Raw genomic sequence first — 17,444 nt, 5'->3', positions numbered from 1 at the left:
ATGAAATACTATTATGCTGTAAGAAATAATAATAGGGGTAGTTTCAGAAAAGCCTGGGAAGAATTGTATGAATTGATGAGTAGAAGTAGTGCAACAATTTATACAGTTACAACAGTACTGCAAAGACAAACAACTTTTAAAGACTTTAGAAACTCTGATAAACTCAATAACCAACCACAATTCCAAAGGATCCATGATGAAAAAGATGTTATCCACCTCCAACAAAGAAGCAATGAATTCACAGTGTAAAAATGAATACAAAAATTGATTTTACTTAACTATATATATATATATATATATATACATATATATATATATATAAATTAGGTTTTATTATTCTTCCTTTCTCAATGTAGGAGAGAAAGAAGAGAAAGAATATTCAGACTGAAAATTTGAAAAATTTATTTAAAATTAAATTCATTTGGAAAAGTGCTATACCTGAAACCAATATGCATATGGTACAGCATACTTTCTAAGTTGTGAGATGCCTTCTTCCAAAGGGCTTCTTGGTTCCTCCACATATTTGGACTCAAAGTTTGGAATTGAGTAGAGTGAAAGCTGTAAAGTATAAAAGAGAATTAAAGTTATAAGACAATTTTTTATTACAAATTTCTACAATTACAGCACATATTGTCCATCAGAGTTATGGATTTATCTCTATTCATAAAGCAAATAAACTTTCAGCTAAAAATCCAACAAAAAAATTTACCACATCATTACCTCTTTTTGCAGATTACTACCTTCCTTCCTATAGAACTTTCATTATCTGAATCACTTCAATAGTGGGGAAAAAAGCACTGGATTTGGAGTCAAGGGACTTCAGTTCAAATCCTGACATTGTTATTTGTCCTGTGAGGCTCATTATGAAAAATGAAGTTACCTATGAAAATCTCAATCAAATATCTATCTTAGGTGATGTGGGAGGACAGGGGAAAACTAGCCTTGAAAGTTATTTCAAGTCTGTTTACTAGAAATAAAGTTTTCCCTGAGACTACTTCGAGATCAAAAATAATATTTCAGTATCTGGGGCTTCATTGCTATCACATCTTATCTGCATAAATCAGATTTGGGGGAAAGGGAAGAGCAACAAGAATAGCTTGGAAAGGGGTCTATATCTAACTAAAAATCTCAAGTGTGCTCAAGAATACATACTTGAGGGCTCCAGCAAAGAGTAAGCTCTCTAAGTCCATTTTAGTATATACTTTTCTAAAAAGGTAGACATTCATTAGCTCCTTCAGACCCTGAGGAATTTGACTTAAAAACTCCTTATTTCTTCTGCCAAAGTAAACTAAGGGCTGAACACATTCAGGGACATTCCAGTCTAAATTTCCACTCCTTCTTCTTCATTTCACAGCTCATTAAAAAACATATCCTTCCCACAGAAAGTACTTTGGGAGAAAGCTGAATCCTAGGAAGGATCCAAGAGAAAACTTAAGTTTTAACAAAACTGATAAAATCATCAACATGAGAAAAAATTGTGGTTTTTACCATTTATTTTTTTAATTAAAAAAATTCTTTAAAGTAACATGTTATTTTAAAGTTAAAGTAACAGTAATCTGTTAAAAATTCAAGCAAACAAATAATCAATCCTGTTATATGCCAGGACTAAGTAGATCTATGTGGATATAATCAATGCTTATTCAGTCATCTGCAACCTTTTCAAACCGTGCAACCAGGGGCAGCTAGGAGGCACAGTGAATAGAGCCTTGGCCCTGGAGTCAGGAGGACCTGACTCAAATGCAACTTTAGGCAAGTCACTTGACCCCATTGCCATGCCAAAAAAAAAAAAAGTCAAACTGTACAACCCTCAATCACAGATTCTGCCTGAAGGATTTACCTTAAGTGCTAGATCCTTTTCTATTTTGTAGGTACTTTTGACCAGTTGATTTCTTTCTATATTTCCTATAATTCTTAACTTTACTTCTTGAATTTAGACCCTTGTTGGAAATGTTTTAGCCTACTTTTGCCTTGTTACTGGACCTCTCCAGTGACCTTTATTTCACTCATTTCTCTGGGGCCTTTGGAGACTGGTATTCATAGGATCTGAAGTCAAATAACACTACAAGAAGAACAAATTGAAGCATTTTAGGAGATTGTTTTGTTTTATTTTTTTGGTAATTTTTAAAAAACGGGATTGAGGAACAGCTTTGGATATCTGATAGGTACAATTGCTCTTCTATTCAAATCTAGGTTCAAATCATTGTCTATCTAAAGTGACTGTCTTTGATACATGTATTAATGGATGTCATCCAAATTTGACACTTTAGACATTAAGTTATTTCCATTCATTTTTATATATTGTATAGATTAATAGGCTCCTTGCTTTTCAATAATTATAGATCTCATTAAAGCAGTGCAATAATGCTCAAGGGTTTTTGATGTAATCAACCTAATATCAGCTGTGATCAAGAACACAAGAAGGGCCTGGGAATCTTTAGATCTTATGTAGAATATTCAATGATAGTGAACATTTGTTAAATAAATCACAGTTTAATCCATCGTTTACTATTAATAATCATAAAGTCACCTAAGAGCTGTCTCTTCAGTTGCATCTGTCAAGGAAACTTATATGGTCTTAGACATAATCATGAAAAACTAGTTGGAAGAAAAGAATTTAAGGTTATAGCCATTCTATTTAGTCAAATGTATTTTTCTATCAACAGGTAATAAAGACTTTCATATCTTGTATTCATTACACCTTTCAATCAACTGGGTGACTATAAAGACAGGGTCAATATTCATTTATTACATTTCTATCAAAGAAACCTCCTTATAGATTCTTCTCTTAAAGCTGAATAGTTTGTTGATGTCCTCTCAATTACCTTTTTAGGGTAATAATAGGATTTGTAATTTCTCCAGTTCTTCTGATCTCTTCCCTTCCCTGAGAGATATTGTAAATTGATCCCTCATGATCTCTTGCAAGATTACTGACTACAGTCTAGATTCCCTCAGTATGTGCTAAACACAGAAGGAAAATTATTTTTTACACTGAAGAAAATGAAGTCTGTGAGAGAGAATAAACCAAGTAAGAGAGGCAGTTTAATACACGGAATAGAGGATAGAGAGCTAAACTGTTTTGCCTTTGGTTTTATGATCTTGGATAAATAAGTCATTTAACCTCTCATTTACTAAGGTAATCTCTAAAACTATAAATAGCATCTAATCTGCAAATGGAAAAGGCAGTTTCTTCTCCAGAAGGTACATGAATAAAACCACAGGTTTGGTCCCTATCCTATCAGCTATTTAGTATACTGAGAACTAAGAATCCAATTGTGGTAGTTTTGAAAGTCACTGATGATGAAAGTAGATTACAAGTAGACATATCGTAGAACAAATTGGCAAATGTTGTTCTGATTTATGTCTGTTTGTCTTGCCAAGTTCATCTGAAAAGTGTCTTGGGATGATATCTCTTAGTTTGGTCCCCCGCCAAGTTTCTGTGAATTTATTTTTGTCTCCATAGTTTTTTGGTTTCTTACAGTACTTCTACAATTCTTTTCCATATTGTTTTTAAAAAGGAATTTGCATTCTAAATTGGAGTTACTTTTTGTTGCCATGTCCCTCTACTTGGCAGAGATCAAGTGTGTGCTGGCCAAGGTGATTTCTGGACTCATTTAGCCTCCTTTGCTGCAGCAGATGCTTTAATCTCATTAAAGTTTTACAGGAAAGAATGATAATTAAGTCTCTCTTTTTGTCTTTTTCTTGTTCCCATTGTTTTTTTTAACTCAATGGCTTGTTTGATTAGTTTAGGTTAAGCTGTTTTAAATGCATGAATTCTCTTTTCATCTTTTTTTTCTTGTAATTTATTATTGATTTGGGACCTTTGCTATAATGAGCTGATGTTTGTAAACAGAAAGTAGATTCTTAAATTAATTTTAATTGAATAACCAGCCATTTCCTCTCTAAGAAAGAGAAAATTTCATTTTTTCTTGTGATGTTCGATGTTTGACATGTCCATTATTCTCTCTCTCTCTCTTCTAGGAGAAAATGTTCATGATACAGAATGAAGAAATTTCTAAGTATTCATTGAACTTCCGGGCTTTTAAAAATTTTTTTTTGATTTTTTTAAACTTAAACCATATTTTTCAACAATGTTACTCATCATCATGTAATGTTCAAAATATTTATATATTTAATGAGTTCTTAAAGAAGATCTTTCGAGTTTCTCCCTATATTCCCCTATTTCTGGATCTGTACAGTCTTCTAAAGGATCCTCCCTTATGCTATTCCCTCGCCCTCCTAATTCCCTATAAATTAAGAAGACTTCTATAATTTTCTAAATATTGCTCCCTCTTTATCCCAGTTCTGATTAGAATAAAGTTCTAGTACTATCAGTCCTCCACTATAAGAGTTCTTACATTCATACTTTGTTTATATGAGAGAATAGCTACATTTTTGCCTCTCCCTATCCAATTTTTTCATTAGAATCACCCCATCATACTCAACCCAGTCTTTTATCTATATTCTTTTAATTATTTTTAGGTTTTTGCAAAGCAATGGGGTTAAGTGATTTGCCCAAGGTCACACAGCTAGATAATTATTTAGTGTCTGAGGCCATATTTGAACTCAGGTCCTCCTGACTCCAGGGCTGGTACTCTATCCACTGCACCACCTAGCTGCCCCTATCTATGTTCTTTCTTCTTTTTTTTTGAAAGATTTTATTTAGAGTTTTACAGTTTTCCCCACAATCTTGCTTCTCACCCCCCACCCCCCCCATAGAAGGCACTTTGTTAGTCTTTACATCATCCCCATAGTATGCATTGATCTAAGTTGAATGTGATGAGAAAGAAATCATATCCTTAAGGAAGAAACACATAGTATGAGATATAGCAGAATTACATAATAAGATAACTTTTTTTTTTAATTAAAGGTAATAGTTTCTGGTCTTTGTTCAAACTCCACAATTCTTTCTCAGGATACAAATGGCATTCTCCATCACAGATATCCCAAAATTGTGTTGCCCTGTTGGTATGAGCAAGTCCATTAAAACTGATCATAGCCCCCATGTTGCTGTTAGGGGGTATAGTGTTTTTCTGGTTCTGCTCATCTCGCTCAGCATCAGTTCATGCAAATCCTCCCAGGTTTCCCTGAATTCCCATCCCTCCTGGTTTCTAATAGAACAATAGTGTTCCATCACATACATATATCAGTTTGTTAAACCATTCCCCAATTTATGGACATTCCCTCAGTTTCCATTTCTTTGCCACCACAAACAGGGCTGCTATGAATATTTTTGTACAAGTGATGTTTTTACCCTTTTCCATCATCTCTTCAGGGTATAGACCCAGTAGTGGTATTGCTGGATCAAAGGGTATGCACATTTTTGTTGCCTTTTGGGCATAATTCCAAACTGCTCTCCAGAAAGTTTGGATGAGTTCACAGCTCCACCAACAATGTATTAGTGTCCCAGATTTCCTATATCCCTTCCAACATTGATTGTTGTCCTTTCTAGTCATATTGGCCAGACTGAGGTGTGAGGTGGTACCCCAGAGATGTTTTAATTTGCATTTATCTAATAATTAGTGATTTAGAGCAATTTTTCATACAATTAAGGATTGCTTTGATTTTCTCATCTGTAAATTGCCTTGGCATATATCCTTTGATCATTTGCAATTGGGGAATGGCTTGTCTTTTTTTTTTTAATTTGGCTCAGTTCTCTGTATATTTTAGAGATGAGTCCTTTGTCAGAAACACAAGTCGTAAAAATTATTTTCCAATTTACTACATTTCTTTTGATCTTGGTTACAGTGGTTTTTGCAAAAGCTTTTTAATTTAATGTAATCAAAATTATCTAGTTTGTTTTTAAACGGCATTTTTCCATCTCTTGGTCATAAACTGCTTTGCTTTCCATAGATCTGACAGGTATACTATTCCTTGTTCTCCTACTTTGCTTATAATATTGTTTTTTATTACTAGATCCTGTATCCATTTTGATCTTATTTTAGTATAGGGTGTGAGGTGTTGGTCTAATCCAAGTATTTTTCAATACTAACTTCCAAGTTTCCCAACAGTTTTTATCAGAGTTTTTATCCCAATAGCTGGACTCTGGGTTTACCAAACAGCAGATTACTATAATCAATTCCTGCTATTACACCTAGTTTATTCCACTGATCCACTACTCTATTTCTTAGCCAATACAAACAGCTTTGATGACTGATGTTTTATAATACAATTTTAGATCTGGTAGGGCTAAGCCACCTTCCTTTGCACTTTTTTTCACTAAATCCTGGAGATTCTTGACTTTTTATTTCTACATATGAATTTACTTACAATTTTTTCTAACTCATTAAAGTAATTTTTTGGAATTTTGATTGGTAGGGCACTAAACAAGTAGTTTAATTTTGGTAGAATTGTCATTTTTATTATATTTGCTCAGCCTATCCATGAGCAGTTGATATTTGCCAGTTATTTAATCTGATTTTATTTGTATGAAAAGTGTTTTGTAATTTTTTTCTGAGTTTGCCTTGACAGGTAGAGTCCAAGGTATTTTCTATTGTCTGAAGTTACTTTGAATGGGATTTCTCTTTCTAGATCTTTCTGCTGCATCTTGCTAGTCATATATAGAAATGTTGAGGATTAATGAGATCTTATTTTATATCCTGTGACTTTGTTAAAGTTGCTAATTATTTCTAGTAGTTTTTTAGATGATTTTGGGGGATTCCCTAGGTATACCATCATGTCATCTGCAAAGGGTGAGAGTTTTGTCTCTTCCTTCCCTAATCTAATTCCTTTGATTTCTTTTTCTTCTCTTATTGCTGAAGGGAACATTTCTAATACAATACTGAATAGTAGTGATGATAGTGGGCATTCTTGTTTTACCCCTGATCTTACTGGGAATGCCTCTAACCTATCCGCATTGCATATAACGCTTGTTGATGGTTTCAGATAGATACTATTTATTATTCTAAGGAACAATTCTATTCCTAGCTCTCTGGTGTTTTTAGTAGGAATGGATGCTGTATTTTGTCAAAAACTTTTTCAGCATCTATTGCTATAATTATATGATTATTTCTGATAGGTTTTACCTATGTTCTTTCAAACTCCTTAATCTATTTCCAAAGACAATTAGGGAAAAAAGGAAAAGAACAATGCATCCCAGAATGATTACAACAGCTCTCTGTGGTAGCAAAGAAATGGAAATTGCAGAGATATCCTTTTCAAGTAAGGAATGGTTAAATAAATTGTGGTATAAGATTGTAATAGAATGCTACTGTGCTATAAAGAATAATAGCTGGGGGCGGCTAGGTGGTGTAGTGGATAAAGCACCGCCCTGGAGTCAGGAGTACCTAGGTTCAAATCCAGTCTCAGACACTTAATAATTACCTAGCTTTGTGGCCTTAGGCAAGCCACTTAGCCCCGTTTGCCTTGCAAAAACCTAAAAAGAAAAAAAAATAGCTGGCTGATTTTTAGAAAAACATGGAAAGATTTACATGAAATGATTGAGTGAAATGAGCAGAACCAAGAAAACACTGAATATGGTAATAACAATAATTATTTTTAAAATAATTTTGAGCAAATAAGTTATTTTGTATATTATAAATACCTAAATTACTTATAAAGGACATGTAAAGACACAATTTGCATCCAGCGAAAAACTGGTAAAAAGAAGTATGTATAGAATAATTATACATACACACACAACCTCTATTTGTGTCTAATGGCAGCCTGTTCAGTGGGGAGGGAGGGGGAAGAGGAGGAGGGAAGGAAGAAAAAAAAAAGAAATTTAATGACAATTTTTTTGTATATTTGAAAGAATAACAAGTTGTGCATAATAGACCTGCAATTTCAGGCACAACCATCTTTGTTATTGTACTATGTTAAGGAAATAGTTTTATTCCATAAATTAAAAATAAAAATATTTTGAAGTTACAAATAATGTTTTGCCATATAATATATAAACTATATATATATATATATATATAAAATATACGTTAAATCCTTTATAATTGGTCTTTCATGTTTACCTTCTTAAGTTTCTCCTCATTATGGTTTTTTTCAAATGTTCTATTCAGTTTTGGTCTTATCCTCATAAATACTTGAAAGTTCTTTTATTCATTAGATATCCATTTTTCCCCATGCATAATTATACTCTGCTTTTCTGGGTAAGTCATTCTTTTTTTACTTAAATCTTTCAAAATGTTTTATTAATTTTTAATTTAAAGACAAAAAAGAACCTTTTTATGCACAGAGCACATTTAAAAATATTCACTATAAAAACATGAATTTCTGATTTTCAGTTTACTTTTTTGTTAGGTTTTTGCAAGGCAGATGGAGTTAAGTGGCTTGCCCAAGGCCACACAGCTAGGTAATTATTAAGTGTCTGAGTCCGGATTTGAACTCAGGTACTCCTGACTCCAGGGCCGGTGCTCTATCCACTGAACCACCTAGCCCCCCACAATAGTTTACTTTTAAAAAAACTATATACAACTTGTTGTTTTCAAAGGTACCTTGCTTTTCTGTGCTTCTTTTAAGTTTTCTTTTGTTTTCTGCTAAGCAATCCCTCCTTCCATCCCCACTGTCTTAGAAAAGGCTACTGTTAGATATAAAAATGTATATATGCATGTGTGTATAAATATATATACATACACACATACATATACATGGGTGTGTGTGTGTGTGTGTGTGTGTGTGTGTGTGGAAAATCATACTCACATATTTCTATTTATCAGTTCTTTGTCTAGATGAGGATACTATCTTCTTTCATAGCTGGAGGACTTATAATCATGAAAATGACTTAATCATTCCAGGTTGTTCTTTTTTTTTTTTTAAAGGTTTTGGCAAGGCAAACTGGGTTAACTGGCTTGCCCAAGGCCACACAGCTAGGTAATTATTAAGTGTCTGAGACCGATTTGAACCCAGGTACTCCTGATTCCAGGGCTGGTGCTTTATCTACTACGCCACCTAGCTGCCCCCAAAGTTGTTATTAAAAGAATCGTGTGCAGTGTTCTCTTGGTTCTGCTCATTTCTAAAATAAACCAGTTCATAATTTCTTATAACTCTGTAGTATTTTATTACAAACACCTAACACTTGTTTAACTATTCTCCAGTTGATGGGCATTCTCTCAATTTACAATTCTTTATCATAATAAAGTTATTCTTAGTTATAAACTCAGGTCCTGTGCTCTTCAGAATATCATATTCTACATCCTTCAGTCTTTTCATGTACTAAATCTTGTGTTATTTTGACTATAGCTCCACAGTATAAAAATTGTTTCTTTCTTTCCATTGTAATATTTTCTCCTGAACCTGAAAACTTCGAAACTTAGCTCTAATGTTACTCTGAATTTTCATCTTGGGATTTTTCTATTTTACTCACTAGTTCTAAAATTTCAAGATTCTTCCTTAATAATTTCTTGAAATGTAGTCTCTAGACTCTTTTTTTGATTAACTTTGAAATAGTTAAACAATTTTTATATTGTCTCTCCCTGATTTCATTTCCAGATAAGTTGCTTTTCTAATGAGACATTTCCTGTTCTCCTTTTTTTTCCACATTTTTTTAAGATTTTTTTTTTTTTTGCAAGGCAAATGGGGCTAAATGGCTTGCCCAAGGCCACACAGCTAGGTAATTATAAGTGTCTGAAGCCAGATATGAACTCAGGTACTCCTGACTCCAGGGCCGGTGCTCTATCCACTGTGCCACCTAGCCACCCCTATTTTTTCACATTTTTAACCTACACTAAGTAACTTGGTTTCTCAATGATGGGGAAGGAGTAAGGTGGGAAAGAATTTGGAACTCAAGATTTTGGAAGTAAAAGTTGAAACTTGGTTTTGCACATAGGGGGAGGGGGGAATTTTAAAATTAAAATTAAATAAATAAATGATGGAATCTTGAGTATATGAATGTTGTAGAGTACTATCGATCTATAAGAAACTTTAGAGAAGCATAGAAAGAATTACACCAACTGATGCTGAACAAAGGAGCAGAACCAAGGGAACATTATATGCATTAATAACACAGTGAATTGATCAACTCTTATGGATACAGTTTCTTTCAGTTCACAAATCTAGGACAACCCTGGAGATCTGTTATAGACAATTCTATTCTCACCCAGAGGAAAACAGAATCTGAATGGATACTATATTCACTTTTTAACAAAACTTCTCTCATCTTTTACCTTCCTAATCCATGTTTTCTTTCTTTTCCTTTTATCCTAATTCCTCATACCAAAATGACTAATGTAAACATGTTAAACACAAACATATGTGTAAAACTTTTACTAGACTGTTTGCCTGGGGGGGGTTGGAAAGGGAGAGTGGTAGAAAAAATGTGTAACTTACAAAAATGCAAGTGGATGAATGGTGAAAAGCTTTCATAACATATTAGCTGGAAAAATAAAATTTAAAAAATACCAAAACCGAAATTTAAAAATGAGATCTTTAAAAAATGAAGTGAGAGGGGGTAGATAGGTGGCGCAATGGATAGAGCACCGGCCTTGGAGTCAGGTACCTGAATTCAAATCCAGCCTTAGACACTTAATAATTACCTAGCTGTGTGGCCTTGGGCAAGCCACTTAACCCTCTTGCTTTGCAAAAACTAAAAAAACAAAACAAAACTAAACTAAAAAAAATGAAGTGAGAAATACTTAAATAATTTGATTAGGGCAAATATTTGAAGTTAGAAGAAATGACAAAGAACTAAGTGATAATTTGGTGACAGGCAAGTTTTCATTATATATTAAAAGAAGTTAACTACAGAACTGCACACAAAAATACATTATCTCAATTAGCAGCATAAACTACTTAATATAATTCTCTAAACCTAAAAGGCATTCAATTTCAGACTTCTTACAGGAATGAATAAATCAACTCCTTTTCAGCAACCAACTCTAGATTTACCAGGTTCCTAGATATATCTAATAGGGAGACTATTAATTGTATAGTAAAGCCTTACAATGACAAATGTTTTTTTTCCCTTTTTCTTTATTCTTCAGAGGCATTTAAATTTATCTTCAAAATATCTTATTTTAGAAGTGAACAAAATGTTAGCAATTTTGTATTATACAAACTTTATCTTTGATATGGTTAGACATATCACTGAAAATGACATACTAGATAAAGGGTTGCTAGACCTGGTGTCAGGTAACTCTAGGTTCAAGTCCTGGGCAAATCATAACCCTCTTGGGTAGGGTATTCTAAATACTATAAACTAAAAAACAGCTCTGCAATGGCAGAGTTCTGGATCAAAAAAAGGTAGGGGGAAAGAGAGAGATGGGAATAAAAAAGCCAAGTATTAGTGTTAAAATTATAAAAAAAAAATCTGAAAAATGACAATTTCCCTTAATGGTTCAATTATAGAATTATATTACAGATTATGAGATACAAGAAATAGCTAAGGAAATTGAAAGAATGTGTGTGTGTGTATACGAGAAGAGACTATACTAGATTATGTAATACATTCCAAATTTTAAGTCGATGAAGGTTGAATTTAATTCTTTGAAAAAATAGTAAGAGACATAAGATCTATCTATCTAGAACTTTTAAAATGTCAAAATTATTTGGATGGCTTATATAAAAAGTTCCATGTTGTCTAAATGATTCAAAGGGAGCAATCAGTTGTTTTGTTTTTCCAACTTTCAATTTAAGAGATGTTTCATTCAGTCACATAATGATTTAATAGATTTGATGATGGTAGTGTTTGTCCTTCATTCTCTAAGAAGACCATGACATCAGGGGAAGTGATACCATGACAAGCACCTGAACTAGATTTAAGAGTAGGGGTGTTGTGATAAGGCACCAGTCTCACTTTGTCCTCCAGAGGCATTTGGGACCATTGAGCACATGTGAATCAAGATGACTGGAGATGACCCTGGATGTGAGGCATCAGGGTTAAGTGCCATGGCCAAGGTCAGACAGCTAGTAAGTAGTAAGTGGATTCAAGGCTGGATTCAAAGTCCTGTCTTCCTGATTCCAAGACTAGTGCTCTATCCACTGCACCATTAGCTAACCCTTAATAGATTTAAGGAGACTCTAATACTTCATTTAGCATAATGTCATAAAATCTTGATAACTGAACGACCTATTTTTAAAACAGGTACAATTTTGAAGGAAAACTATGTATCAACCAAGTGAATTAAAAAAACTACTTTTGAGAAGAAACATGCCCTGTGACAAGAATAACTTCCTCTTCACTTTGGCTATTAAATTCTTACACATCCTTGGAAGTACAACTTACTTTGTGAAGGTTTCTTGGATATATTCCCCTTCAGACCTACTTGGGACTGTCCAACATACTTATAGTACATCACTGAATAGTATATTCATCTTAGGTTATATGTTATCTCCCTCCTGGGTGATAAGCTATATGAAAGACAGGAACTTATGTAGACTCAATAAATACCCCTGTATCCAGGGCAGTATTGTGCAGACAGTAGCTAACAAATGTTTGTTAAATGTGTGATGAATACAACCATGTTAGATTTAAATAAATGGGTTGCCAACCCTCAAAAAATTATATACACTCAGATTCCAAATTAAAAGAGAATTAATTTTCTCCACTCTTTTTTACAATAATCCAATGACATGTTCAAAAAACATTCTTGATAAACTGTTAGAAAAGTGAATTTTATCCACATTATATGGATATGAATACCACACAAAGCAATTAACTTCATAAAACTAAAATTAGTTCTCCTCCTCCCTCTGCTTCCTCCAAAACATTTTTCTATTCTGTATAATTGATGCTAGGCACAAGAAAATGAGCAAAACTGTTTACCCTGCCCATATTTTATATATGTATTAGGATCATAAAGAACTAGAATAAGGATAGGTTATATATAGGAAACTATGGCCTAGGAGGGTTAATTGACTTGTCATAGATATTATTATTATGCCTTAGAGGCATAATTCTCCTATACTACCTCCTCAGTACCAATGATACGTTGTCTGAAAATTATGTAAGTTGCAATTTTAAAGGATAAAAAAAACAAGTTGGAATGCCTTCTATCAATTTTTTTTTTATAAAATAGCACACTATTTATGTGGTTCTTCATTACAGTCTAAAGCATACTTCTGGAACTCATTTCTTGGACTGTTAAGTTTGATTTTGCAAATCAATATGTATTAAAATGAGAAATGCTTGAGGCATTTATGAGAGAATTTATATGAGTATAAAAAGTTCAAAGTTAAATTCAGACTATGCCCAGCAAACTAATACATGAGTTAGTTAGAATGTTGAAAAAGATGCTCTGTATAAATGTGTCAAAATTTTTTTAAAAAGCAAGCATTTATAATTTTGAAATTTTTAGTAAAATGCTATCATGTAAGGAAAATAGAAGACACATGACCCATAGCCCAAAGTTCACAACCATAAAAATTAAAACAATTTAAGTTTATATTATTTTTAATGTGCATACAATAAAGAATGAACCTCTTCCATAGGTTATCCTACTTGTACATTGTATTGACAAGAAGAATGTAAGAATTCATTGCAGCTAGGTGACACAGTGGATAGAGCTCTAGTCTTGGGAGTCAGGAGGACGTGATTTTGAATATGACCTCAGACACTTAACTGTAACTAGCTGTATGACCTTGGGCAAGTCACTTAATCCTGACTGCCTGGCATTCAGGGCCATTTCCAGTCATTTTGATTCAGATCTAGCCACTTGTCCCAGATGGCTCTGAAAGAGAAAATGAGGCTGGTGACTTAGCACAGCCTCCCTCACTCAAATCCAATTCATGTGCTTATTATGGCATCACCTCCCTATTGTCTTGGTTTTCTTTGAAAATGAAGGACAAACATAAGAATTCACTGACAGCAAGATCTCTACATATCCATTGCTAAGATACACTCATAGCATCCGCTTAAATTAAATGCAAACTTAAAATACAAATGTCAACATTAACAGTTGAAAATATTTGAAATCTGTCTTCATCTATCATTAACCCTAACCCTCATTTGCAGTCTGAATTTGATTAGAAAGGTAACATTTGGATCCACTGAAAATTTGTGTTGCTCATCTTTTTTATTTATGTTCACTGATTTCCCATCACACTTCTCATAATATAACTATAAATCACTATTAAGTTCATTAAAAGCTTTCTGACAATCTACTCTAATGTTTTCTCCCCTGCAGTTTGGTTTTCATAAAGACAGCAAAAAACAAAATATGTAAATCCAAAACCACAAATGAGTAGTTAGCAAAGTCTGAGTATCTACTATGAGAGCAAGGCAAGAATACTTATTTCCTATTTCTAAAATGAACAGCTTCTAAAGTGATCATGAATTCAGATTTCTAGTAGTTATTTTATAAATACCCTATAGTACTAAACCAGAAAATAAATTTAGTAAGAAGTGACCATTACCTCATCAACTCGGACTGAACATTTGTCCCTTTTCTCCTTTTTATGAGATGCATAGACTTTGAAGGAGAGAAGACTCAGGCTGGCAGAACCCGCTGACCATCGAATTACCTGAAAAACGGAGTTATAAATTTTGATTTCACAGGTAAACTCATCAGTAACCTCATCCATTAGGAAGAAGACTTTAAAAAGTAACTAATATGTTCTTAAAACTATCAAATAGGGGTAGCTTGGTGGCGCAGTGGATAGAGCACCAGCCTAGGAGTCAGGAGTACCTGAGTTCAAATCCCAACTCAGACACTTAACCTAGCCGTGTGGCCTTGGGCAAGCCACTTAACCCCATTGCCTTGCAAAAAAAAAACCCAACTAAAAAAACCCTATCAAGCAAATATCTGAATTTATTTACTTATTTATTGTTTACCTCTTATATCTCAGAAATGCTTTATTTTCCTTTCTGATTACTCTTCAATGGACAATCAATCCTACACTACTTCCTCTATCTAATCAGTCAAAAACTGATCTTTAATTTAAAATTTTTATTTTATTTTTATATTTCCTAATATACTCTCACTCTTCTTCCTAAATCTTTCCTTTTAACAAAGAATAAAAAGAGAAAAAAATTAGCTTTTTTTAAAGCAAAATTAGCCAACACATGCAGTAAACTTGACCATTTCACATGACCAATTTTTCTTTTGATACTTGTTCATACTCTTTGACAACTAGGACTACTATATTACCAGGTCAATCTTTTTGAAAAGTAAAGCATCTTCTGAAATCCAAGTAAGATAACTCCAATGAATCTGCCTGGGCTTCCCAACATGCTTTTTCTTTAGAAAGATTTTATTAATTTTGAGTTTTACAATTTTTTTCCCATTCTGGCTTCCCTCCCCCTATTCCCCACAGAAGGCAGTCTGTTAGTCTTTACATTGTTTCCATGGCATACAATGATCTCAGCCAACATGCTTTTTTTTTTTTTTTTTTTAGATTTTGCAAGGCAATGGGGTTAAGTGGCTTGCCCAAGGCCACATGGCTAGGTAATTATTAAGTGTCTGAGGTTGGATTTGAACCCAGGTACTCCTGACTCCAAGGCCGGTGCTCTATCCACTGCGCCACCTAGCCACCCCCAACTTGCTTTTTCTTAAATTTTGTCAAAGTAATAAGGTCCTACATATCCTATGGAAGCTCACTAAATTTTCACTGGTTAGCTAATCAACATCTCCAGAGCCAAGTGCTTAGAACAATGTCTATCAAATAGTGATTGTTTAATAAATTTTTAACTATGTCCAACTTAAGCTACAGAAAAATAATATTTCAAAAAGACAGTTTTGAATTGTGAGGCTACATGGCCCAAGGGGAAAATGTTCCATATTGGATTATAGTTGCCTGTGTAAATTTGGAGAAATCTTTATTTCCTCTGTTTGATTTTATTTACTTTCTCTAAAATCTACATATATTAGTGTATATATGTTACATAGGCAAACATATATATGTACATACATTTATGTCTATATGCTAAAATTGTCTTGAAATGAAAAGAAATTTTAAAAAGATAAAAAGTTAAACACAAAAGTCATTCTGGCTATAGTCCTTGGTCCTTAAAATAATAGCCTGTTGACCGAATGAATTTCACAACACTTTTCATTCATTGTTAGTTTTTTTAATATAAAAAAATATAAAAAATTTTATAAAAGAAATGTGCATTACTAACACTTCTTTTTCAAAATTATCAAGGTTTAATAGTATTATGATTGTGAGGGCAATAATTTCATAGGGGGAAATCACTTTGTTCTTATATAACTTTTAGTAGTTAAACATTATAAGCTTTTCCTGAGACAGGTTTACATTTTTAATGTAATCACTTTTTTAGAAAATACCCAAAGCAGGTTTAGACATTGTGTTGTAAAGTGCAGTACCTAGAGTCAGGAAACTGGAGTTCTGGTTTTAGTGCTAGTTTAGCATAATTTCTTGTGCGATATTGAGCAAGTCATTGAAATCACTCCCATTTTACAAATAAGAAAACCAAGAAAAAAAATTAGCCTTCAACTTAATCCTATATTGTCCCCAGACACATACTTTTAAAAATTCCTATGGTAAGGTAGTATCAGAACTGAGGTTTAAAAATGTTTGGAAAATGTGAATATGAACTTAATTTTCTTTTGAAATTAAGTACAAAATTCTTGCTAGTTAATAAATATAAACCAACATATTTATATAAATGAGTAACTCAGATAATTGCTACATACTGTGCTATTTTTATGAGAGACACCTGACAATATCTGAAGCACTTTTACTTGGAGTACTTCCAAAACTAATAAAAATGTGGTCATGGACTTATAAATTATAGTTTACAAATTATTGCCCTTTAAAGGTAACAAGGGATTGAAAATATAATCATCTATGAAGTGGACACTGTAGAATGGTATACTTTCATGGATTGACATACTATCACATCCACTATTTGTGGCTCAGGAATATCTTAGTGATACTTCTGTAAAAACTGGGCTAAACGTGGAAAGATTTGAATGAATTGATGCTGAGTGAAATGAGCAGAATCAGAAGAATATTATACACATTAACAACAAGGTTGATCATAATGACGGACTTGTTCATTTCAGCAGTACCATAATCAAAGATTATTTTGTGATGGAAAATATCATCCATATCTAGAGAAGGAGCTCTGGAGCTTGAATGAAAAACAAAGCTAAAAAGCTGTCATATATTGTGGCGCAGTGGATAGAGCACAGGCCCTGGAGTCAGGAGTACTTGAGTTCAAATCCGGCCTCAGACACTTATATTTACCTAGCTGTGTGACCTTGGGCAAGCCACTTGACCCCACTGACATACCAAAAAAAACCTAAAAAAAAAAGCTGTCATATATTGTCATTTTTTCTCTCTCTAATGTTTTCTTTCTTCCATTTGGATCTGATTCTTCTCTCACAACATGATCAATATTAATCTATGTTTAGCACGGTTATACATGTAGAGCCTATATTAGATTGTTTTCTATCAGGGGAGGAGAGAGGGAAAGGAGGAAGAAAAATTGTAAAATTCAAAACCTTGCAAACAAAAAAGATTGGTTAAAAACTATCATTGCATATAGTTGCAAAAATAAATAAATATATATATATATATTTTTAAAAATGGGTCAA

The 17,444-nt window shown here is 33.2% G+C and overlaps 1 protein-coding gene across 2 annotated transcripts in view; it reads right to left on the bottom strand.

Moving 5' to 3' along the window:
* The window catches only part of APOO (apolipoprotein O), a 76,253-nt gene that overhangs the window by 43,429 nt on the left and 15,380 nt on the right, over nt 1-17,444 (bottom strand). The window contains exons 2-3 of one of the 2 annotated variants that reach the window (XM_074214246.1): nt 14,299-14,406; nt 439-558 (exon numbers count right to left, since the gene is read on the bottom strand). In XM_074214246.1, the coding sequence (XP_074070347.1) occupies nt 439-558; nt 14,299-14,406 (228 nt within the window). The remainder of the gene's footprint in view (nt 1-438; nt 559-14,298; nt 14,407-17,444) is intronic. The other variant, XM_074214247.1, reaches the window with a different exon arrangement.

The sequence above is a fragment of the Macrotis lagotis genome, chromosome 1 (assembly GCF_037893015.1).
Source record: "Macrotis lagotis isolate mMagLag1 chromosome 1, bilby.v1.9.chrom.fasta, whole genome shotgun sequence".
Classification (NCBI taxonomy): domain Eukaryota; kingdom Metazoa; phylum Chordata; class Mammalia; order Peramelemorphia; family Peramelidae; genus Macrotis; species Macrotis lagotis.
Note: the sequence above shows the minus strand (reverse complement) of the source record. Positions and strands in the feature narration are given on the sequence as shown.